Source organism: Pleuronectes platessa, chromosome 9 (assembly GCF_947347685.1).
Source record: "Pleuronectes platessa chromosome 9, fPlePla1.1, whole genome shotgun sequence".
NCBI classification, from domain to species: domain Eukaryota; kingdom Metazoa; phylum Chordata; class Actinopteri; order Pleuronectiformes; family Pleuronectidae; genus Pleuronectes; species Pleuronectes platessa.
In genome coordinates this window covers 13,788,395-13,813,784 of record NC_070634.1, presented here as the reverse complement: position 1 = coordinate 13,813,784, position 25,390 = coordinate 13,788,395, and the positions used below count along the sequence as shown (strand labels likewise).

At 39.2% G+C, this 25,390-nt stretch overlaps 1 protein-coding gene across 4 annotated transcripts in view; it reads left to right on the top strand.

Moving 5' to 3' along the window:
- Positions 1–24,000, top strand: part of LOC128447597 (guanine nucleotide-binding protein subunit alpha-11) — a 33,198-nt gene extending 9,198 nt beyond the window's left edge. The window contains exons 2-9 of one of the 4 annotated variants that reach the window (XR_008339642.1): positions 11,018–11,202; positions 11,803–11,957; positions 12,333–12,461; positions 12,996–13,124; positions 16,287–16,416; positions 18,319–18,472; positions 18,830–18,886; positions 19,454–19,560. Coding sequence is in view for 3 of the 4 variants with exons in the window: in XM_053429793.1 (XP_053285768.1) it covers positions 11,018–11,202; positions 11,803–11,957; positions 12,333–12,461; positions 12,996–13,124; positions 16,287–16,416; positions 18,319–18,472; positions 19,454–19,644 (1,073 nt within the window). In the remaining variant the exon portion in view is untranslated. Of the gene's footprint in view, positions 1–11,017; positions 11,203–11,802; positions 11,958–12,332; positions 12,462–12,995; positions 13,125–16,286; positions 16,417–18,318; positions 18,473–18,829; positions 18,887–19,453 lie in introns of all 4 variants that reach the window. The other 3 variants (XM_053429793.1, XM_053429795.1, XM_053429794.1) reach the window with 3 other exon arrangements.
- Positions 24,001–25,390: the final 1,390 nt, after the last annotated feature.

The window sequence follows — 25,390 nt, the reverse complement described above, 5'->3', positions numbered from 1 at the left end:
TGTTTATTAGATTGATCCATTACTTATCTTGACACATTGGAACTTCAAAAACAAAAAATGGAAAAGATCATTCCGAAACCACATGCAGCTGGCATGGTCAAAGGAAGTCGATCAGAGTGTGGCCAACTGTGTCAGAAGCTTTTGACAAGTGAGTAAAAGGAGGGCCACATTGTTTGACATTTTGTAGGACTGTGCTGGATAGGGAATGAAGGCTGAGCTCTGAGCAGAGTTGGACGACTGGCCAGCAGCCAGGAGAATGAGCTTGGGAGCAGACTGATGGGGCGTGAGGCTGAGTGAGAGGCGCATTGTCTGGAGTGTAGCAGGCTAGGTCAAACAGGAAATAATGTCTGATCCTGAAGCACAAGGAAATAAAGGTTACACAAAAAAAATGCATTAGGAACATTAGAGCAACACAATTTTTAAGTGGCAGAGCATGTGGTACCACACTGACTGCCGCACACATTGGGTAAAGAGCCAAAGTATATATACTGCAGGCCTGATGAGTTGGTAAATGGCAAGTCTTTGGACAGATTGGCAGCAGGCAGCTGGAACAGAACAAGTAGTGCCACGCCCACTCCACAGACCCACAGAGAGACCTACATAGGAAGACAGAACAAAGTGAAAAAGCAAGGAATAAACAAGTTTTGGCTAAGATCTGGCAAAATCTAAATTTTTATTGCATTTTCAGTATCTCATAAATCTTTGACTTAGGTGTTAGAGCGTTTTCCCCCTGCAAATCTCTATTTTAGTTTTTTATCTCCTGAGAGTATGTTTTTTTTTTGCTCAAATCTACCACTTTAATCACAGAGACCAAACAGGAGTTTTGTTACATATATAACTTCAATCTTGGAGTTTTAATTTTCTCCGAATATTACTCCCTTACTCTGTAATTGTATTTACTTATTTTTTTTACATCCAGTGGCTCTAATGTTCTGGTGTAGAAGCCGGACTAAGATGAAGTTAGAATGGAATGCTTTGATAAGTGTTTTCAACTATTCATTAATTGCCTCAAGTACTTTTTGTTACAACAGATGAATTCTTAGAAGTAGATTTTAATATCTTCCAGAACTTACTGGGGTTATAAAAGGAATTGGTGAAAGAGTGTGGATAATAGACAGAATTGGCTTTTCAGGCAAGAGCAGCGCAACTGTTCTCCACTGTTTTGAAGACAAGCCAATAACAAGTGTCTTTGGTGTGTCTTGTCAGAGCCCATGTTTATGTCTCCGCTACTGCGACAGCCAGTGGCCAGAGGTACTACGTTTTCAGTTTGTAGGTCCGTGCATACGAATGTCTGTCCATCCCATTCTCATGATCACCATATCTCAGGAATGCCTCCATGGAAGTTCACGTGGACTCAAGGATGTACTGATTCGATTTTGATGTTCAAAGGTAAAAGGGGCGAGGTCATGTGGCCTCAAAAAGCCTGTTTTTTACCTTGTCAATGAGATTTCTATGTTTAACAGTTTTTTATGTTTTCTTTGGGGTAATCAATACAATACAATTATACAATTACAGCCTACCCCATGCAGAAGAAGTACATACATTAAGATAGACTTCAGAATGTGTGTGTGTGTGTATATATATATATATATATATATAGGAATATTGGATTATAACAATACATGTTAATACAACAATGGTGAATGCGATTTCTCTGTGAAGGAATCCTTTCACATCAAGCACTAATACTGACTAGGCCTCAAGGATTTATCGTTAAATTTTTGTAACCAAAGGTCACGGTGGCCTCATAAAGTATGTTTGTTTTTCTTGAACGTGATATCACAAGAACACCCTGTCGGTATTTCTTCATATTTGGTACAAACATTGACTTGGATTCAAAGATGAACTAATTAGATATTGGTGGCTGGGGGTCAAAGGTCAAGGTTACAGTGACCTCACATTGTTGTGAATGCGATATATCAGGAATGTCCAAAGGGAATTTCATTACATCTGATTAAATACATTCACTTGTTTGTTTCAATAGTTTGTTTCTGGAATAACACAAGTTAGAAAGCTCAGTAGTGAGCCAGGGAGTGGAGCTACATTTAGTTCTTGTCTTTTTAAAAATGTGCATTATATTAAACTGACTTTAAAATATTGGTAAAATAGAGTAAAACGAATTCAAAATAAGGATTAGGGCTGTTCATTTTAAATATTTTTATATCCTGCTGATAGTGAACTCTTGTTATTTGACCTCATTTTTAACAAGATCTGACTGAATGTCAAATCAATGTTGAGAGCAATGGCCACTGTTATAAACTGACTGTTGTACTCTGATCTTTGAATTAAAAAACTTTATTTTTTACATTACAGCACACTTGCAATAACAGTAACAGTCTAAAATACTTTTTAAAGCACAAATCATGAGGCTAGTAAATATGCACACCTCTAGTAGTCACACAGTGATAAAAAAAAACAACTAAACATGTATGGAAATAAAATTATTTGATCCATCGATAATTGTTTTATAATCGAATCGTAGCCCCATGAATCGGAATGAAATCATGAAGTGCCTAGAGATTTCCCACCCCTACTCCATATGTTGAATTAGTGGATAGTGTCCAAGCTCAAGTTTTTTTGGGTGGAGACCATCTGGACCAAAAAGCCCCCCGTTCCCAGAAGACATCCAAACCCTCAATAAAAAACTTGAGCTACCAAAAGCATCACAAGGACAGCAATGTGTTCAGGCTCATATGCCTACGGAGATGCCCCACTCCACAGACACAGTTATATGAATGATTATTTCTGGAAGTTTTAGCACTTTTTTTTATTAGTGTGTATGTGTGCATGTACACGTGTGCATATGATAATCAAGCCAGTCCGGACACCTAAAAGACAAAGAGCTTAAATTGTCTTTTTAAGTTTAGACAGTCAAATGTCAATTTGGCAACTTCCTATCTAGAAAATGGAAGTGAGGCTGAAGATGGGATTGCAATTAGTTGAGGGATTGTGAACTGCAAAACCTCTGTCATGTGGGAAACACTGCTGTTCCAGTAGAACAAGCATTTTTGATTTAATGGGAACTAAAATAGGCAAATAATTAAATTGTCTAAAAGTCCTTTAGAAGGAAAGTATGCATGGAATTTTCTCATATAACTCGAATAGATATATACATGCTGACCCCACATGCTGACCCCCCCTCACCGCCCGTCAGTCCACATGCTCCATATAGACACAGTTTCAACATCCAAATAAAGCAAAGAAGAGACTCAGGTCCTCATCACTCCGACCCATTCTCTCTAGTTGCCCTCTTATTAAGAAGTATGTGAACAATAATGGCCATATAGACTATCTTTATAAGTAGGGATGGGCAATAAAACGATAGCGATAATTGAAGCTTTATAACTTTTCCTCGATAGAAATTTAAGACATGTTGATAGAACTCATCCCATTCAAGTTTTGACCACAACATGGATAACCAATGAGAATAGCCCTGCGCCGGATGACTGTACAAAAATGTTTGCATAAGGAGAACATTGTAAGTTATTTTCTGGTTATTTGATTTATATCGCGATATACATCTATCGACTGATGTGAAAACAATTAGCGTGAAGATTTTTTCAAATTGCCCAGCCCTACTTTGAAGTGACTACAAGAAAATGTAAATGTTGCACATGGATTGGATTGGAGGGATGGCCTAGTGGTGGTCTGGTATGCAAAAAAAATAGTTTTATGATTCAGTGCAATATATTTAGAAATATTGAATGTATCCACTTCTGCGTGTAGTCAACAACTGACTTTCAAATCAAAGAAAGAATAATGAAACCGTATTTTAGTAGTATTTATTTAGAGTTTTCATATTGAACTGGAGGGATTATAAAATTATTATAATTATAATAATTATAAAAAATTTGGCATATTCATGAAAGGGCTTTATTTGAGCTAAGTCTCACTTTTGTTTGTTTTGGATGTCTACTTTGCTCTTTTTGGAGTACGCAATGTAATGTTACTTTTCCTCTGACTCACTTACTGTTTCAGTCTATTCTCTCTTCTCGGATCTGCCTATCGACTGTTTAGACTGCTCATTACAACTCACAGATTTGATAGGCTGATTATTATCACATTATATGAATTTCTCATTGATCTGTGAGTTTTCAGGACTTTTCTGTCATTCATTCCTGCTGAAGGTTCCTTCAATCCACCTATCACCAATTTACTCTTTGTCCCATGTGCTCTATATATATAAATACAATGGCTGGGAGGAGGGTTTGTGGGGGGCTGAGACAGGGAGCAGTGACTTTGCAAATTCATAAGAAATACATTTTATTCCTCACCATCACACTAACACGTTTTTAAGCAACCAACAGTTCCTGTCTCCATAGCAGCCATACACCATAGCATCTGCCAACATGCTAATCCAGTGAAGCTATTATCAGTAAGTAAAGTTAGCAAATAGGTTTTTTGTCAGCAAATGCAAATGACAGTGAGACTTTCAAAGAAATCGTTTCAGGAACTAAGTCCGGAACAAGCAGGAACTAGCCCCAGGATCTAAAAGTTTCCTATGTATATTTGTTTTTCTACATTTCAAGAACGACAAAGACTAGGCAAATTAGCTAGACAATGGATTCCCATTGGCTTTGTTTCATAGTGTAATTAAGATGTGTTTATGTCTGTAGTAAAGAAACCAGCTTTTAAGTGTTTTTTTTTTTTAAAGCACTATGAAGGCAAAACACACCAGGTTGTACTCAGGTTCCTCCTTGATACATGACTGGACTGCAGCCAGGTGGCATCTTAAAGGAATGTTCTGAATAAATTAGTTGGTAACATAAATGCAGATGCTTGGACAGGGTATGCATATGAAAATTATATCGATGGTAGGGCTGGGCGATATGGAAAGAAATATTATCACGATAATTTCAGCTGATGTTTTCTAATCACTCATACGTAGAACTGTTCTTTATAATAACCTGCTGAATTCCTATTCATGCTCCAACATAAATGTGGCATCGCAACAATGAAGTCAAAACACAGCATAGTGTCATAATCTGCGGAAAGAGCTTCTGTCTGCAGGAGCGTGTGTGTGTGTCTGTTTGCTCATCTATGTCCCCCCTCACACACAAACTGATCATCACATGTATTTAGTTATTAAATCGATGGTGTCTCCATGTCGTTCTGGTCACTTTAACCCTAATGTCGTGACTGTGTGCATCACGTTGGGTCTCGTGTTGTGTAGCAGGTTTAAACATGTCTCATAAACTCTAGAGCGAATCAAACAAACACAAAGTAAACATCAGTCCTGTACGTGGCCTAATAACTTGTGATCGGTGATGGTGTTTATTGGTAAAGTGTAAAGTGAGCACAGGTCAGAGGAGGAGAAGTGAGGAGGAAGAAGACTCCAACGGAAACTCTGACACATACAGGAGCGTCCGTCCTGGACCAGCGGTGTTATAATTATTCAGCTGTGGAAAAAATGCTAAAAGAATAAACGAAGCAGAAAATATGAATGAGCCCAAACATTAGCATGAGCCTAACCTGAACTGACGTGGCTGTCACTCTATTCCAGCCACATGATTGTGTTGTCAAAACATGGATGGCATGAGTTCTATTGACATTCTATCAACCATGTCTTAAATTTCTAGCGAGGAAAAGTTACATCGCGATAATTATCACTGTCGTTTTATTGCCAGGCCCTAGACTCTGGCCTTCTCGGCTACCGGGCTTCAACCGAATTTTACGTGGTCAAACATCAATGCGCTATGAACTACTTATCAAGACAGTAACCATTTTGGGGAAAAATGTATTTGACGTGTAATTTGCCTTTTTTGGTCCACGTAGCCAGCCAGTGATCAAGATGCTTTGGTTCAGTTTGATGGATCAGTCATGTCTCAAGTCCTCCATCTTTGTATAAATTCTATGCTCTCCACCAGTTGCAATGACTTCTGCTGTTTTTTGTCTTTTTTTAATTTGTATACACATTATATACCAATATTTAGCGTTTGTGTAACTTGGTTTTCACCAGTCTATTATGCTCAGTAAGGCAAAGTTAACGCCAAATGTTCTTCTGCCAACAGAATACCTATGTAGTAGGGCTGGGGCGACGCATAGACGTCACCGATTATGTAAATGCGTCTACTTGCTTAACGTGTTCAATGTGAAAATTAATAATAATCATGGTTGAAATACTATTCAATTGTACCTCTTTATTTTATTTTAATTTCATACAGACACTGATACAACTATTAGTCTACTTACAGATATATGGCACTGAATCATAACACACATTAGACATTATGATGTTTTGAACTTTTGCTTGAGGAAATTCTCTCTACCTGGACTTCTTTGAAGTTTAATTGAGTACCCCTGATCTAAAGTTCGGGAGTTCTTAGTCAGGGACCAAACAACATGGTGCTCTGTAAGCTCTGCAAATCAGAAATGGCTTATCACAGTAGCACAACCGCTATGCACGGTCAAGAAAGGGAGGAAGAGGTAGGAGGAGAGAAGAGTGGGGGAAGGGATTATGTGCTTGGATGTGTTTGCTACTCAGAGATGAATTATTCCTGTTAAAAAAAAGTTAAGTGGAAAGTTTCAGTGTTACTTGCTCAGATTTTACCCAAAGACCATTCTTGGGATTGACTGCTAATCTTGAATTTGCACACGCCTTGCAGTGCATACTTAATATAATCGATTAATTGAAAAAAATATCGTTAGATTGATCAATAACAAACGATCGATAGATGCAGCCCCAGGTAGCATGGACCTCTTTAGGTGCAGAAACAGACTAAACCCAGAACTACGCAGTCAAGTTAGAGCGTAGCTTCGTAAAAAACTTATTGGAAAAGCTGCTGCAGGCGACACAGGTCTCTAGACAGTCATTCAGTCATTCACTACAGTACAGTCATACAGGCCTTCAACAAGCCTTTCCCAACACTGAGCACAAGTGGACATAGCTTCCTGTTTGATGTGCTTGGGGAAGTTTTAAAGAATCATTTACTCAGAGCGCCCCTCTCCTCCACTCAGTCACACTTTTGCCAAACTATGCCTCAAGTCATTACTCTTCATGTAAACCTTAGCAGAAATGTCTGCTGTGGCCTCCAGCTGCCCCGACTCGTCGTAACAGATCTGTTTCAACTATTCTCCTGTTTTTGGTGGGTTAATGGTTATTTAGCAGAATGACTAATTCCCTGGTCGGTGCACGATGTGGGCAGAGTGACACGGTTCTGCTTCGTTTAACGGTCACAGCTGTGTGATTATTGGGCTTCTTCTCACTCTGCCCCCTCCAGGCTTTGGTGTGTTGGGGATTTTGAAATGGCTGAAGGTCTCTAAGCCTGTGTTCGTTCTCAGTGCTCTAATATTTTAAAGCTTCTAATTTAACAGCTCTGCTCGTGATTGTACAAATATGTGGGTTTGGTATTGCATTAGTATTGTCTACTTTTTGTAGTCATATGTGCAGTATATGCTTCTTAATGACGGATGGCCTTCAGGGGAGCACCTCTCTGTCTTGCTTTTTCTGAAAAGCAAAGATGACCATTACTGGTATGACGATGTGTTTTTTGAATTCATAAAGTGGATCTTGTTAAATAGGATATTGGTTAGCACTTTTTGGAAGTTGACCCCATGCAAGGAACAAGAAACCAGGATATTTTTTCCTCTGCTGCTGTTACCTACATGTAATTGTTTTTTAATATTTAATATTGATACATTCTTACATAGATAAACAAGAAAAAAATGCCATTAACTTCGGGTAATATTCATGGATGCAAATGATAACCACAAAGATTTGAATCTTCTAGCAACTAAGTATCTAATTGTGAAAATTAAGCACAATTTAACATCATTTTGAAATTTAACAACCACTGATTTTATAGCACTGAAATATTTTCTTTTGAAAAAACATTTATCTGGTCTGAGTTCCCCTTTTTCAGTATTTATTCTTTCAGGGTTCAGAAATTCAGGCTCAAATTTGTTTTCAATATGCAGAGGAGAATAAGATTTTTGTGAGTTTCAAATCTTTCTCTTTTTGTTTTCCTCCATAACTTATTACTTCCCAGGGCTTGAGAGGAGAATAGTGGTTGAGGACGTTTGGGATTTTAAAGTTGCATGTTTGGCTGGGCTCTGTGGAGACGTACTGAAGCCTATCAACTGGGCCTATCAGCTGGTGTTTTCTGCCATGTATTTATGAGACTAGAACAGGAGTTGCCATGGGAACTAGCATTACCCCTCAGGAGAAGCTCTGGTGAATGTACAGTAGCTTGTCCGTGAGAAATGCTTCTGCTGGGTTTTCCTGTTAGGCAAAACAATGGGTTCTGTTGAATTAAGCTGATCATGCCTGCAAGACCTGCCGCTCTGCTTTTATAGCATGAATGTTAAATTAAGATATACATGAATACACACTAGGTGTGGTTGATGGGACTTACAAATGATATAACCTTTTTTTTGGCTGACTATATATATATATTATTTTTATTTACATATATAGTATTTTTATTTTCTTTCTTACTCAATCACTCACATCCCCGTAACACCCGTCCCCTCGGTTCTAGCTCTTTAGTCAATGAGAAAGTGAACTCCAGTGCTGAATCTTGACAACTGCTATTCAGGTCCCACTCAAAGACATACTTTGTCTGAAGGGGAAAGTCCACTGTGGCTTGACCTGCTTTCCGCAGTGAAAGATCCTGTCTGGTTAGAGGGCAGGCAATACTCGGGGCACTCCTTCACCGTACACTAAACTGTGCTGTTTACTCATCGACAGTCAAAGTTGACTCTAGTCATTCCTGGAAGACAATTCAGCTACTTTGCCTTTGGGATCCCTGCTGTACTTTATACAATAAAGCACATTGTATTATCTAATCTTATCTACACTTCTGCTTAGACAACGCCGCTGTAAACATTATCAGTGTCACGAGTGTTGTTTCGTTTGTTTATTTCCTTTTGATCCTAATTTGTATTGATATTCCAATTTCCACGTGTACAATTTTACTTTCACTTCTTAATCCATTGCTCGTCTGAAGAGGCAACTATAGATGACATTGTCAGTAGAGCCACTGGCTTGTTCCACTAATTCTGTCCAGAGTTGTTGACAACTATTAAATGTAGAAATATTGTACCATCAGTCATTATCCTTGGAGGATGAATTTAAACTTCCTCACTTTTTGTCTAATGCTGCCACCAGGGTGACAGTTGTGGCTTTGAGTGAGGAAACTAATTGCTCGAAACATTTTTATTTAGGCAGTGAAGCCCAGCTGCTTCCTGATATTAGCAACAATTATTGCTATGCCTTGAGCCTAATTCATGCTTCTGTGCTGAATTTACACCATAGGTCCAGTGTAGCCTATATGCATAACGGCGTATCTTTGCTTTTTTCAGGTATATGAGCCTGTCGCATATTTGAAACGTCATCAACACGCCCACATTTTACATTTTCATCCTTGTGGATTAAAAGCAATCTTGAATTATGTGTAAAAATACCAAACATTGAAAGACAGAGGCTCTCATATGTGATTAAGTAGTTTTGTTTCATCAAACTACGCAACATCAGACTCTAGTAAAAGAGTGTGCGCAGCTTGTGCAAGCAATTTTCCTCCCCTATGACTTGGTCTTTCTGCATTTATGCACATGTGCATATGCTTTGTCACTGCGACACAATATTGGAGGAGTAAAATCAGTTTACCGCTCTTTGTGTTGGGCTGAGGTGAGCCATGGAGCCCTGTGAGCCGCTCCACTCACCAACTCTGTCAGTCAGACGTCTGTGCTAACCACTGCCCTAAACACTGCAGTGGCACAACTCGCCTCACAAGATCCAAGAGACTTTTAGGATAAGGGCTTGACAAAAATTAGGCCCAGAGTTAAGTCTATATTCATATCTAGAGTAGATTACACAGAGTTATGCAACCTCTACATTGCTTCATCATCAAAACTCTAAGTGTTCAGACCATTCTGCCTGGAAGTGCGCCAGTGGGAAATAAATAAATCAAAAGACTCAAGGGTATATTGGTTTATTTTGTTTCTCATGTTTGAATACAGACAGTCCCCTCAACTAGGGCGGAGGGGAAAGAATGACCAGTTCAGCTGAGCAGCCTTTGTTGGTTAAAAACAGACTGTGGCTGAGTTCTTTGGGGTCATGATGATGCAGATTCTTTCAAAGTCTACTTTGTCAGGAGCAGGGTGTAGGTGGACAGATCAGGGGCCTCATTTATAAAACGGTGCGTAGGATTCGTACAAAAATGTATGTGCGCACAAAAAGCCAAAAATGGTGTACGCAAAAAGGTACATAAAATATATAAAATTCAAATGATTGCGTAACACTGTCAGAATGTAAGGAAACTTGTTTTATATTACCCATTGGTGGGGGGGCCATCTGTAAATGAAAACTAAAGTTGGACTTGAGGAGTCACGCACAGAGTTAGAAGATACGTTTTTTTTAAGCGATTAATGACTGCTGTGCTACTCAGCTTATAATGGAAGTATTTTTTATATATATATTGTTTCAATTAAGGCGCTTATGGTACAGTTATGTTGCACGAGCAAAAATATAGCCTGGGTTTTGATGTATTAATAATGAAGTGGATGAATAATCTGGCTTCAGGTGACCACCTCACGCTGCATCGTCATTTTTCCATCTCCAAAACGTTTGCACACATTGGTCAGAGTTGGCGTAGAAGTGTGCACATTTTCCCATCAAGTTAGTTTTTACAGATCCCAACGTTCGCATGAGAAGTGGCGTGCGCTTCTTTCGTTTCAAGTTTTGTGCAAACGCAACGGTTATAAATGAGACGGCTTAGCACCCTCAGGTCTATTCATTTCAGCCTGGTTTTTTCTTAAGCATACTTAATCATTTCATTAATCATACTCATTCATAGTTTCACATCATATTCTAAATTTTACCAATTTATCTGCACACAAGAGTTCTCACCACACCTCATTTTAGTTTTGACTGCTCTTTTATAACATTGTAAGTAACTATAAATTTGTGCAAAAGTGGGAAGAAAACTTTTGACACTGTCGGCAATGTGGCATATCCACTTCTGACCTGTTTTCATTTGCCGGCTAACCTCCTGTCTCTTCTTGTCCTCCTCCTCAGGTACTGGAGAGAGCGGCAAGAGCACTTTCATCAAGCAGATGAGAATAATCCATGGGTCAGGCTACACAGACGAGGACAAGAAGGGCTTCACCAAACTGGTGTACCAGAACATCTTCACCTCCATGCAGGCCATGATCCGCGCAACCGAGACCCTTAAGATCCCGTTCAAGTATGAACAGAATAAGGTGTGTAATGTCAAGTGCTGGGATTAAGATGTTTTTGTGAGATGTAATATTGGAGCAGAGGTACATCGACCGGGCTGGTTGGATCAATCAGCTCTAACCTGCATGTTTAATTTACGTTTCTCCAATTCACCAGACTCTTCTCATTGAATTGTCACTGGTGAAAAGTTTGGTGTCATGGACATTAAAAACTTCATCCAAAAAACACAGGCACATATCTTGGTGTAGTTTCTTAGTCAGTCTCCTATGAAATGTTTGGCTGCAGTTGTCAATACCGGTCCAACGCCCGTTTGTTCAGTTAATCTCATGCAAACCCTATTTCAATAGATCATAAACCTGGTATTAAAATAAGATGTTAAGTGAATCGAGCTGTCATTCTGCAGTTAAAAGTGGCCACTAATAATTTACACTATATTTAAATGAAAGCGACATTTTAAAAGTAGTGATGTACATTTTTATTGACTGTATTACGGCTTAAATAAATTATACTTCCTTTTATTTTTATAATATTGTAGAGGAATTGCCCGCCTTGTGCACTGAAAGTACTGAATCCAAATGCTTCTGTTGAAAGATTGCCTCTTCGTTCTGTTGCTTTGCTCTCAGAATAATGCGCTGCTGGTGCGTGACGTGGACGTGGAAAAGGTGTCATCATTCGATCAGCCGTACATCGGTGCGATAAAGATGCTGTGGGCCGACCCTGGCATCCAGGAGGCCTATGATCGCAGGAGAGAGTACCAGCTCTCCGACTCAACCAAATAGTACGTCTGATTATTTACTTTCTGTGTAGCAGGCTTTTTTAAGAGGGTTTTTAAGGGTAACACTCAAGCAGAGGAAGTGAAGAGGGTTCAGGCAGATGGGAAGTCGGGGTAAAGGAAGAAGTCTTGGTAGGTTTATAAATGACTGGTAATAATATCAGAGCTAATTAAAACCAACATTAATCTATTCTGACTTCAAGCTTATGCATAGTAGTATGGTATTTCTATGAGCTGCTGCTGGCTAAATGCATACATTTTTTACAGAAATGAATTTGTGTGTCTGAACTTGAACTTGAATGTGCATGTGGCCTTGCATTGTTGAGACTGTTGTTTTGCATGTATGTGCATCTCTGTCATATGTTCCCTCCACCTCCACAGTTACCTTAGTGATTTAGAGCGAATAGCATCACCGGGGTTTGTGCCCACTCAGCAGGACGTGCTGCGGGTCCGAGTGCCCACCACTGGCATCATCGAGTACCCATTTGACCTGGAGACTGTTATCTTCAGGTACTGGTGTCAAGTGCTGCTGATCACTGGTTGGCTCGCTGCCTGTTGCCAGTCAGTTGGAAACCGCCGATGCCGCTATCCACATCTACGCTGTGTTGCACAGCAGGGCTCAGCACTGTTACACATTCCTGATGGTGCGCTCTCTCTGACTGGCCTCCACACTCATCAGAAAGACACTAATCTTGTGTGTTCAAAAAGGGTGTCACAGTTGGCCTAAAGCTAAATTGTCATTTTGGAGTCAAGTTATAGTTACTGCTTCCTTTAAACTTACAAACCTGCACTATGAGAGAAAGCAGAGGATTGGCTATGTCTTTGAGAGCTGCCATCACGGCTGAAGCAAAATTTCTAAGAGAGAATTGGCGGGGTGGTGGTAAGAATTGTCACCTATACCCCTCATAACTCTTGGGAATGGTTTTTTTCTCCCCTTTGGTTACCTCTTGACTGTTCCACTTGCTTTTGGAGGGGGTGTGCGGTATCTGCTGTTATGCTTCACTTTCTCTTTCCTCCCTCTTTTGTTGTCCTACCTGTCTTTAGCTATCTAAGTGATCTGGATCGTATTGCTGAACCATTCTATCTACCAACCCAACAAGACGTGCTTAGGGTTCGAATCCCAACCACTGGGATCATAGAATACCCTTTCGACTTGCAAAGCATCATTTTCAGGTAGAAGAAGAACTACACTACTTTACTAACCCCAGTTTTGTACCCTACTCGTGTTTTTTTTATCATTTTAAAATCCCAACTGCCGGCTACAGTCTGACTCAACATGTCTGTGTGTCCTACAACATGTTTCATGTCCCCGTTTGTACATTTAAACCCAATGTTTGCATATGTCTCTAATTTATTCTGTTATTAATAACGTGTTTAATGTGTTACAGTAGATGCTGCTGAAGTTTATTGATTAGTAATTTGGTTTACTGACTGAAAATCAAATTATCTTATGATTGATTAACCTAAAGGCATAAATGTTCAAAGTTTCAGTTCTGGGTGATTTTGCGACACGTGGTTACTATGGGAACATCTTGTGTGGTGTAGTTCTACAGCTAAACACTCTCCGAGCAGCTGCTTGGACAGAAATACAACAGAGAGCGTCTGGTGTAGCAGAATTTGGTGTGTTAATAAAGAATTGCGACAACAATCTGATATCATGCTGTGCACAGCGTAGTGAGTTTTCCACACGTTTGCTACATTTCTGAGAAGATGGAGGTGTGCAGCCTGTCGCCTGCAGTTTTTCATCACAAAGCTCACTGTGGCTGCCGCTTCGTGCTCCTCTGCGGGCAAGAATTAATAGCCAGCCCCCTGAAAACAAAGATGCCGAAAAATTACCATTGAATTGTGTTTAAATACCTGTGAATCCTCTTCACAGTAAAGCCATCCTACTTTTAAACCAGTTGCATGCTTTTAATGTGACGCTATAGCAGTATAATGATCCATTTGCATTAATAGTAATTTCAAACAGAGTTAACAGCGAGGTCATTGTTGCATGCAATCGTATCCTATGAATCCATTATGCATAGGCAGGCAGTAGAATCCTACAATAAACTTCAGAATTATAACTTAAAGCAATTGTAAAACCGCAAACATTTGCAGAATTGTTTATATCTTATGTGATAAATTATCTTTGGGATTTGGACAGGTTTTGTTGCAGCTCTAGTATTTTGCATGATTAAAAACATTCCCAACAATGGATGTTTTATAAACACTCCCAAGCCTCACTCACTATAAACGGCTGTATTTTACCATGATCTTCCCAGTGTCGTCAGGACTTGCCATAGAGGCTATCATACAACCTGCCATCAATACGCAGAGCAGCTTCCCTTCCTCCTCCTTTTGTCAAAAAAGAGAGAACATACAGAGATAGAGATCCAGGGAAAAATAATGTTTACAGAAGAGTGCAAATCAATAGGATGCCATCATGTCGGCCCGCTCCTACGCTTGGCAAGGCTCAAAATAACTCTGCTAACAGTGACGTGCTGAAGAGGTTCCCAGCAGCCCTGTTGCAGTTGGCCAGTGGGCTCTGCTGGACAGTGCTGCTGATGGTGAATCACTGTACGCTGTCAATTACATCAATTTTATGTTGAGAGACCAAAAATGCAAAATCGAAGTGGAGATGAATGTGAGATGTCAGGCTTTATTGAGAAGAACTTTATTTTTGTAGTTTCCTATTTTAGCGAATCACAAGTGCGTGTTGTCATGTACTTGTAATTAAACATGGAGCGCAGTCGCTCAGCCCAGCATGTGGATAGTAACGAGCACATGTGGGATTAAACTGCTTGTGCTTGCAGCTGTCGGGGCAGTAGCCACAACAAGGAAGCCTTTCATAGACTAACATCTCCATTAGGCGTGCTTCCTTCTCTTTTAATTGGCTTTTGAAGTCACAGAAAATGTCATTTTACTTGGCTAATCCAACATTGGAGAGTTTATCGTACTAAGTAGGTCACTCATCCTTGCTAGAGGGGAAAAAAGGAGGTCGTCTGATGTGAAGGAGTTTTAATTTAGGCCGGCTCTTCTTCTCCAGGGCTCCATTTATCAATGCCCTCCCTTCCTCTGGCCGACTCATTGACTGAGTTCACCTTTGTGATGTGTGATCACATTTTCACTCTGTAGCTCTACAATGACATGGAGTAGTTGGTGGAATTTTCTGTAGAACGGAGACTTAAACTGGACTGTAGCAGTTTAATTAGTTTCAAGGGAAGTATCAAACAAAATGACCACTCTTCAATTCTTATGCCACAGAATTTGGTCTTCATTCTGATTTCATTTCATTAATTGTCTTAATTTATTTTATTCAAATATGAAGCTTGTGTAAATGAAGAGTTCAACGTTTGAAACAGAATTGTCCATGAGTCGATCCAGGTTTCCTTTCCCAGAATCAACACCCATATATCAAGACTTCCAAGCCCTTGTTTTTCATTTTCTCACATTCTTTCGATGTGTCCTCCCTGATTTCTCAATTCTTTTATCTGCCATTTCCCCTCATATTTCTTTTCCTGCAGCCGTTCCTTTTTTTCTTTTTGCCTCCTACATTTTATCTATGGATCCTCTCGTATCCCTCGCTCTTTTAAACAGGGTAATATTTAGCAGATTTACTTTCCATCTCCTGCATGGACTCTCCAGCATTTTCTCTGGAGAGAAGTAAGATGATGGCATTGTTTGAACACACATTTACTTCCTTGTAGTTATTTAGATTCACCTAAGGGAACGTTTGCTCTGTTCTTGATGCAGATTCTTCTTTCTCTTCTTTTTCTATTCTCAGTGCGAAAAGAGTGTTTGGCCTGAACTGCACTAGACTCATTAGATATTATGTTCAAGTAGTCTTTTGTCTGTCAGACTATAATTGAAACGCATCACTCGGCCACAACTGAATACAAACCTTAGTGTAACCAAGTGAACATTTTGGCCCAACATCTGCAAGATTAATGCCTCTTTGCACTGATGGATTTTCTACTGGAAAATCATACTCCTGTCCTGAAGTGACCCAGATTCTTGGCTTGTCCTTGGCTGAATTACTTCAGTGTTTCCTTTCTCATGGCTTTGTTGCCAAGTTCAAAATTTGAATTAAATGTGAACTATGTCATGTTTAATTTAGATTCCGGGGTACGTAAATCTGTGTTTCAAGTTGGATTTCTTATCCATGGTTGTTCCCAAGATTTGACAAAGTTAAATCTTTGCAATGTTCATCATAAAGCATGCTCACCTTATCGTTTGACAACTAAAAATCATACAAAGACCTTTGTGCTAATTCTAATATCTTGTCTTCCATGTTATTCTCTTGGCTGTTTTTTTTTGGTGGCCCACCATCTCATCCCACCATGATCCTATCAGGATGGTGGATGTTGGGGGTCAGAGGTCAGAGAGGAGGAAGTGGATCCACTGCTTTGAGAATGTCACCTCCATCATGTTCCTGGTGGCGCTCAGCGAGTATGACCAGGTCCTGGTCGAGTCTGACAACGAGGTGAGACAGAGACGCAGTAAAAAAATTGATTTCACACACAAAACATTTTGAAGCAACCCATTCATACAATCGGCTCTAGTTGTGTTTTTCAACACAAGAGGTTTACACCGTAGTTTGAAAATGATTTAGCTTCCATAACTTAAAACATAACTCCTTTACCCTCTCGAACTGCCTGTAGAATGTCGTACAGCTGAAAGTGGATGTTCAGTTAATTGTCCAAGGAAACTAGACACATTCAAAGTCTCTTTATATATCTTGATTTTTGGTGGTATGCAGTGATCAGAAAGCCTTTTCCATCTTTGATAGTTTTGATTCCGGAATTATTGATCAAATGACAACATGTTCCCTGCATCTAAAGTTCCATTATATTTAAGTGAAAATTAATCATTGTATTCAAGTTTATTGCAGCAATAATGGTTTAAGATAGAATATCCTTTATTAGTCCCACAATGGGGACCTTTGTTATTACTTTTTGGACTAAGAATATATCATGTGAACATTCTGTGTCATGGACACCTCAACAAATAAATAAACCAAACCAATCTATTAGATAGAAACTGAATCAATGTAACTTTGGAATAAGGAGAAGGCTTCAGTGATTAAAGTTCTCTTTGGTTTCGAAAGAGAATTTTTTGGTCAGTAGTGACTGTAATTATCTGTGAATTCATTAGAAGCCAGAGTTAGAGTTTGATGGTTGATACAAGCTGTCCTGTTGGGCATGAGAGCACAGTTCAGCTGTCTCAGCCTTGGCTGTCAATCATGACGTTTCACCACATTTTAGTGGAAAGATTGGCACTTGAACAGCCTCTGCTGACAACAAACCCATTCTTCTCCTATATTATATTATCTAATATAAAGAATAATAACAAAATAAACAAAACAAATGAAAAAACATTCACTTGGTGTTTAGTGCCCAAAGGTCAAGGTCATAGCGGCCTCATAAAATGTGGTTGTTTTTCTCGAACGTGATATCTTTAGATCAGCTTGAGCGAATGTCTTCAAGTGTGTTACAAACATTCACTTGGACAAAAAGATGAACTGATTAGATTCCAGTGGTCAACTGGTTGTTGGAGCAGTGCAGTCGTGCAGTATGTTGAGTTGTTTTCAGCCATAGTAGTTTTACTTTCCGTGCTTGTGTGTACGATCCCAGGTTGCACTTCACACTAGAACATTTTTCATGCCATTATTCCACTGTATTTCTGAATTGGTGACAGCTGAGACGTGGCTCTGCACCGTTGAGGCAACACAGTCAACTGGGATTATCCTGACGTGCTGACAAGCCCAAGACCGAGACTTTGACCAGTCAGAGCCTGATGAGATTGTTTTCAAACATCTGGTCAACTCTGGCCAGGATCATGTTAGGAGTCGCCAAGACTGAACCGCAGGAGTTAAAATCAGAAAGAGGAGGAAGAGTCACATTTTACAGCAGCTCTCAAGCTCTAAGTGGTTTACATGAGCAGCTTTTTTAACTTTTTATGTTTGCTGGACAGTTTTATTTTGAGGGACGGTCTTACATTAGGGACACGTCTGGATCAGTTAACATATCAGGAAAAGTCTCATTTCATTCTCTGCATTGTTTTAACAAACTTGAGTGTTTCCAACTGTTTCTCATCTGTTACTGTTCAGTGTAATTCTTCCAGCTGCCACACCACGAGTCCATCCATCTCCATCAATCACAGTGCTAAAGAAAAGGCTTAAAAAAGATACAACAGACTCGTCAGTGCTGTGGCTGCTAATTGAGTTGAGAAATTATTTAGAAAATATCTTATGTTAATATTTTAAATTGCAGAATCTGAGGCCTCTGTGTATTCACAATGAAGAGTGACTCGAGCAGATGTTGAAAAGTCGTGGATACTGAATGTAACCTGACGTCGTTTCTTCTCCTCTGCTCATCTCTGTCAGAATCGTATGGAGGAGAGTAAAGCTCTGTTCAGGACCATCATCACATATCCCTGGTTCCAAAACTCCTCAGTCATCCTCTTCCTCAACAAGAAGGACCTGCTGGAGGAGAAGATCATGTACTCTCACCTGGTTGACTACTTCCCAGAGTTTGATGGTATTATCCTTTGTCAATATTTGCTTTTTGTTTTACCTCTTGGCATTATAAAATTCATATGAGCTGCCTGTCCTGTAAAGGATGTATATTGTAGGACCATGTTGCTCAGTGGTGAATTCACTTCCAGGATTTATTTAATTAATTATCCGTGCATGCTCTAACTCTGGAGCTGAGTAGTTTTTTTTTTGTCTGTTTCCAGACGAAGCCTTTTAACAGAGCTCAACTTTTATGAACATCAAACATTCTGGTTTCTGTCATATCACTGATACTGGCCGCGTTCCAACTGTCAGTATCAACAGCTGCTCTCAAGGGTTGAGTTTTCATTTCAATCTTTATGACCCATATCTTTGATTGTAGGCTGACACCTTGTGGTTACTACGCTGTACTACAACACAACCTGACATTCAGCTTTAAGTGCGTGAGTTTTTGGTTTATGACCCTATAAAATGCCTACTCACCCTCATATCCCCCCATAATCACAGTTGTGTCTATAATTGGCACGTGTCACTAAGAAATAAACAATAAGAAACCCAGTAGATGGCTGTAGTGCACCTTGATATTGGTTGCTACATGGTTGCTACCTGCCAATAAACCAAACAAAGAAGAAGAAGTAAATAAACAATAAATAGTGTTTAAATGATAAGTCATGGATAGCCGTCTACTAAGTATACATAATTTCCCCCCAATAAAATGTATGTATTATTCCCTGGGGAAAAAGGTGAAAAAATAACTTTCTGGATCCACTCCTTTTGTGTTGATCCACCTCAATATTGTGAAGCCACAGAGGATTCTCTCTTGGCCCACAATTCATCCCTTCACTAACTTTCCTGGATCCACTCTGTAGTTTTTGTGTAATCCTGCTGATAAACAAACCACCAAACAGACAAAGGTGAAAATAATAGCCTCCTTCTCTGAGGTAATCAAGGTTCCATAAGGCAAATATGATAACTGCTAAAATGATGTACTCTATTGTTCTCCTAGGTCCTCAACGGGACGCCCAGGCAGGTCGCGAGTTCATCTTGAAGATGTTTGTGGACTTGAACCCAGACAGTGACAAGATCATCTACTCCCATTTCACGTGCGCCACTGACACGGAGAACATCCGCTTCGTCTTCGCAGCCGTCAAAGACACCATCCTGCAGCTCAACCTCAAAGAGTACAACCTGGTGTGAAGGAGAAATGGAAAGAGAAAGAGATGGAGTGAGAGCAAGCGAGAAACCTGCAGCCCTCCCAATACACAATAACACACGCACATGCTAAAACGCACTCAGACACACATTATCAGAGTCCACCTCTAGAAACACACTGCGGCTTAAAGAGATGAGTATTGCTTTATACTTTGCTCGACCAACACTACTCTTGTTCTGTTCACGTAGCTCCTCGGTTCTGTTTAATCATTCTATGAATTGCTCCTCCGGCACAAACACACATGAAACACACTCAAATACAACGCTCCCTCCATGTGTCCCTCTGTTTGGGGGGGGTAGTCGTTGGTCCACTCCGGGGCTCCTCTTGCTCCTCTTTTGGCCCCTGGCGTGGCTCACATTTCTTTCTTTAACACTACATTATCATCAGTGCTTGTGTGTATGACGTGGGTAGAGGGCAGAGCAAGCTTTCATGGACAAAGGGCTCTCTCCTCTTCTTCTTATTTAACCCATGCATGCTATTCACTACAGAATGAGGGCATGAAGGTCCGGCTGCAGACCCTGCACTCCGCTCCCCTGTCAAGGGTTACTAATTATGACCATAGGAATATATTATCAGGCAGTGCTGGGGTGCAGTGAGGTACTTGGTTCCCCCGTGGGTCGTTAATTGTGTATTTGAATTTTTCTATTTGTTAACCCTGCCCTAAACCGGAGCACAGGAGCTCTGTTGAATGTAAATAAAGTTTTTGTGCTGCTCACACTAATGTGAGGGGTAGACAGGGGTGACTACACGCTCTCTGCCGACTTTAAATATTTTCAGCTATTTCTTGGGTATATTATTGCTACTAATGTTGAAGTTGAAGATGGTTACACAAAGTGAACACAACCCTACAGAAAGCGTCACATGTTCTTATACACTGCTTGTGAAGTGTTAACGTACATCATGAAACAAAAGATTGAGAAACACTTCCAAGTATTTACACTCTGAGTTTCAACTTCCATGTTATTTTGTATCGCGTTGCCAAATTCAAACCACATATATTTGTGCTGTAAATATGATGACATTGCCAGTATCCCGTTCATCCCTTAAAAGGTTCAGATGCTAACAGAAACCTATTTGGGAGCCGGCTTTGACAAAATGAAGTGCAAATTCTCTCATGTCGGATCATTCAGTTGTTGACGGCTTAACAACTCACTTTGTGTGGCATTTCTTTTATGTCGGCAGTTGTCTGAATCACACATGTATTAGAACTGTGATTTCTATTTCTTTGTTTCCTCCTCGATGGTGAGAATAATCTTCCTGTGCACAACGTGTGAATGATGACACATTAGTCCAGTGCAATAGTTGGTTGTAGATTAAAAAAAGTAAAAAGCTTTTGCGCTGCCAGTTTAGCTTCAGTCACGAGTCTCGATCATCTAAACAGCTCTTCTCTGTAATCAACGCCATTCTGCCAAATTATTCAGCCAACATTTGATGAACTGTAACCGATAGCAAGAGAGTAGATGGTTCTTTTTTGTATCGTCTAATTTATCAATCAGATCTGCGTATTGTTGACAGTAAATGAGACTTCCTCCTTAGTTTCAGCGCAACGTTTTTGTCCAACCTTGGAGATGGGAGGAGATTTTATACAGCTGTAAAATATCAAAACTATTTTATGGACAAGTGTTCTGTCTTTCTAATGATACTTCATGTATTTAGTTGTTGGAGTTCTGTTTTGAAATGCTTGACAATGGAAGAAAAACACTGTTTCCGTGTCGGGTTTATGCTTTATGCAAATAGGAAAATCTAAACAGACAAAAAACTTGGTGGTTGAATATTTACTGTTCAAGGATGCTTGTGATTTTAGGGATACGTGTTGGCTCTCGGTACCAATCCCATATCGTGTCTCTTGCCTGATAGTTGTTTAAATATTCCATTAAGCTGAAAGTTGATAAATGGCTACTTTTTGTCTTCACAATGTAATTCAGGTAAGTTTTCATAACTTTTTCATCACAAGGGCTACTACTAGCAGCTTTGGTAGAAATGAGAAGGACTCTATGGAAGGAGTAGAGTGAAAGATGAAATTAATTAAAGGGGGGGAGGGGGTGTTGACATCCTACTGAGGATGAAGGCCGCAGGTTCAGTGAGGGAGGAATGCAGCAGTCCACAGATGCCTACGTGACATTCCCGAGGGAAGTGTGGCGGCTGTTTTGGCTCTTTGTTTGCTATCTCTCTCTTTTTTTCTTTTGCCTTTCAGAAGAGGACGATGGCTAACGTCAAAGGAAGGGGGGAGGTTTCCCCGAAGGTGCAAAAGCACATTGTTAGCATCCTAACTGTCCTGCACCTAAACATTTTATTTTGCTCTTGTCACAGATTGTGTGCTGATCGTCTTGGCTTTACAAAAATGTCTGTTATGTGGTTTTGCATATTGGTTTGATCTTCTCATTGGTCGTGTTTCCGTGCTCGACTCTGGCATCGTCTGTGTTGGACTCAGAATAAATGAGTCGGACTAAACATCTTAAAAAAACAAGACTTATCTGAAATTGTTTGCCAAAATGTTATTTCAAATTTTCTTGTAATTTTTCCGATAGAAAAGATGTGTGTCTTTTCTTTTGTCCTTGAGTAAACTTTGCACCTCACGTTAACGTGCACATTTTTGTTGATGATGCCTTTGTCTTTTATATTTATGCCCAAGCTTTATCTCGAGGATTTTTAGGGTGAAGCGTCACAAACACTCGCTGACAATTTTTGGGGGTTCAGAAATTAGAGCTTATGTATTTTGATGTATGAATGAATAAACTGACATACTTGAGGTGAGACTTAGGCTAATTGGCTTATGTCTATTTAACATTCTTAGCTGTGCTTTCTGAGATCACACTTGATTCCCCTGAACTGTGGTTTAACACGTTGAAATCTGTTGTTGGAGTCCTTTCACTTTATGCTTATACAGATTTAATGTTAAACAAATTGGATTGAATACGTTTCTGTGAGGATGAAAAAATTAAGGCGCATTCGCAACAACTTTATTTTTTTCACTTGCTTTCAACATGTGAGCTTGATGCCTGGTCTGGTTTATTATGGCACGGGGACGAACACGGAAAAAGTCAGATGGCGAACACCACCAGTGATTAGAGCCACAGCAGAGCTGGGTCATGTAACTAAAACCTTTTGCATTTGTGTGTACTGTATTTGCTTTATCTGCATTGAATGCAAGTTGGAGAAAAATTTGTACGACAATCTAGTACAAAACACTGTGCCAAGCAGAATCAATCAGTAACAGAAAAGATATCAAAAACTAAACCTAATAACTTGACCCAGATCTGTGGTGAAAACTTTTCTTCATCCACTTGTGCATTTATATATATTTCTTTTCCAAATGAAGCTTGTGTGTTAAGCCTCAGTATTAATTTATTTATTGAAACACTTGCCAAGTGAAGGTACCGAAATGGCCATTATAATATTTTTTTGGTGATTACAATAAGGAGTGAGCGAATATGCCGCGTGTTTACATGTCTGCCATTCTCCGCTCCGCTGTTTGTTTGTTTACCCCTTACTTGATTGGACTGTGTATTCTTTCCCTGGGTCGAAGGCACTGAAACTGCACCACTGCAATGGGCCTGCATTCATGCAACTTAGACGTCCTTTCAAAACGCGCTTGTTGGTACTCTAAGGTGTGTATGTTTGTGTGTACACTTTTTATGGCTATTGCTTATGCTTGAGATCCATTCTGGTTAGAGGGATGGACATACAGTGATATTAAAAGCTATCTTTGCATATATATTTTTTTTTTCTCTTTTGAAGGTTGACACACCTTAACACGTGTATTTAGGACCACTTAAGATGAGACTTTTTTAAGAGTTAAACTTTGTGTAGTGGTGTACAAATTGAAAGTAATGTATTTTTGTTTGATTTTTATTTTCTTTCTCTTTTTTTTAAGTATACCAAATGTAAATTATGTACAATGTGTGCCAATCCCCTTTCTTTGTAAAGCCAGACTCTTAACAAGTGCCAATGTTGTGAAAATCAAGAGGGCCGATGAATTTCATGGTCCAGTTTTTAAAACGAATAAACACTAAGTATGTGATTAAGTAACTAAAAAAAGGACAATTTTATTCTATATTTAAGATTAATGATGAACTGCTGTTTTTAAGATAAATGTCATTTTAACTGCATGTGTTTGCCAGGTTGGGGAGGGAGTGGGTGGGTGAGATACTGTATTCATGCAACGCCCTCATGAAAAGGGTCCTAATGGTTATTGATTTACAGTATTTTAGCCATATTTCTCTTTTTGTATGTTTCATTTCAACCACTGTTGCCTGAACCTCATTCAGACATGAAAATGATTTTCATAGCCTTCTCCTTTAAATGTTTTAAATTGGAATAAAATATGTTCCTATACTCTCTTATTGCTTCCCTGTACAGTTCCTTTTTCTTACATGTTGGGACTAAAGCACCACATACGCCCCAAACTACATTACAATACTATTAATCATATATATTTTAAATAAGTGGCTGCTTTTTCCACAGTATGCAGCAATGTTTTACATTTACATCGGTAATGTCTAAGGCTACTATAATGCATATTTTTCTACCTTTCACTCAGCAACCGAATCGCTCGGTAGCACTTCCAACCTGTTTTTCTCTATGTGAATGTGGACATTTGTCCTCAGTATCAGTATCATAAAAAATGGAAGAATGTCAAGCAACTTAATCTTAAAATTATTTTCCTTATTTTCTATAAAGGTGAATCATGCCAGATTGAGTCCAAAAAGCTTTGACAGCATTTTTGTACAGCTATGTCCTTTGAAATATGTTTTCAAAAGTGAGATGATGAAACCATGATCATCCTAGTGATGTTTAAATTGTTAAGTCTTCAGCATCATAGTAAAATATTAAAAACAGACCAATGGCATCAATAAAGAGGAACCAGCACTGTAAATGCATCTGGAATGTAGCCACTGAAGACACTTCGATCAGGTGCTTGGTGATATTTAAAAGAATTGGTGGAGGATTAAAGAACAAAGATCAGTTTAATTCTGTTAATACATATAACCGTTTTTTTTTAAGGCTGATTCTACTCAATATTACTGTTGCATATCTTAAAATTAAAATAAAAATAAAATAAAAATGGATTTAGTATTGTATAGTATTTCAAACCTGTTGGCACCCAGAAGATTAAAAAAAACCTTGTGCAGTGATAACATTTCAAACTAATTTAATTAAACTTTTAAATTAATTATCAGAACAGCAACTCTTTACACGTGTGTCGTGTCATTTGATAAGCTGTTGAACAAATATTGAGGAGTTTCTTGAATTAACTAAAATGAAATAATAGGTAGTTTTATATGTAGCCTGTCGAAAAACTATGAATAAACATGAGATAACATAAGCTACGAGACAACATGATAATTCTTCATTAGTCCCAATTTGACCTGTTACAGCAGCAAAGAATCAGAATCAGAATTATTTTTATTGCCATGTATATTTGCACATACAGGAAATTGCCTTGGTGTGGTTGGTGCACTTTACAAACAACAAATTAAAAACCACAATATCGAACAATATAACAATATAAAAAAAAAAAAAGTATATACAGTTAAAGAGTTACGTGCGGTTTTAAGGTGCAGAGATTGGTAATAGTGCCAGTAATATAGAGTTATAAATTATGTGGGTGGGGGGTGGGGGGGTCAGCAGAGTCAGTGTGATGCAGGGGGCTTGTTTGTGAGCCCCACTGCCATGGGGAAAAAACTGTTCAGGTGACGCGAGGTTTTAGTCCTGATGTCCCGGAACCTT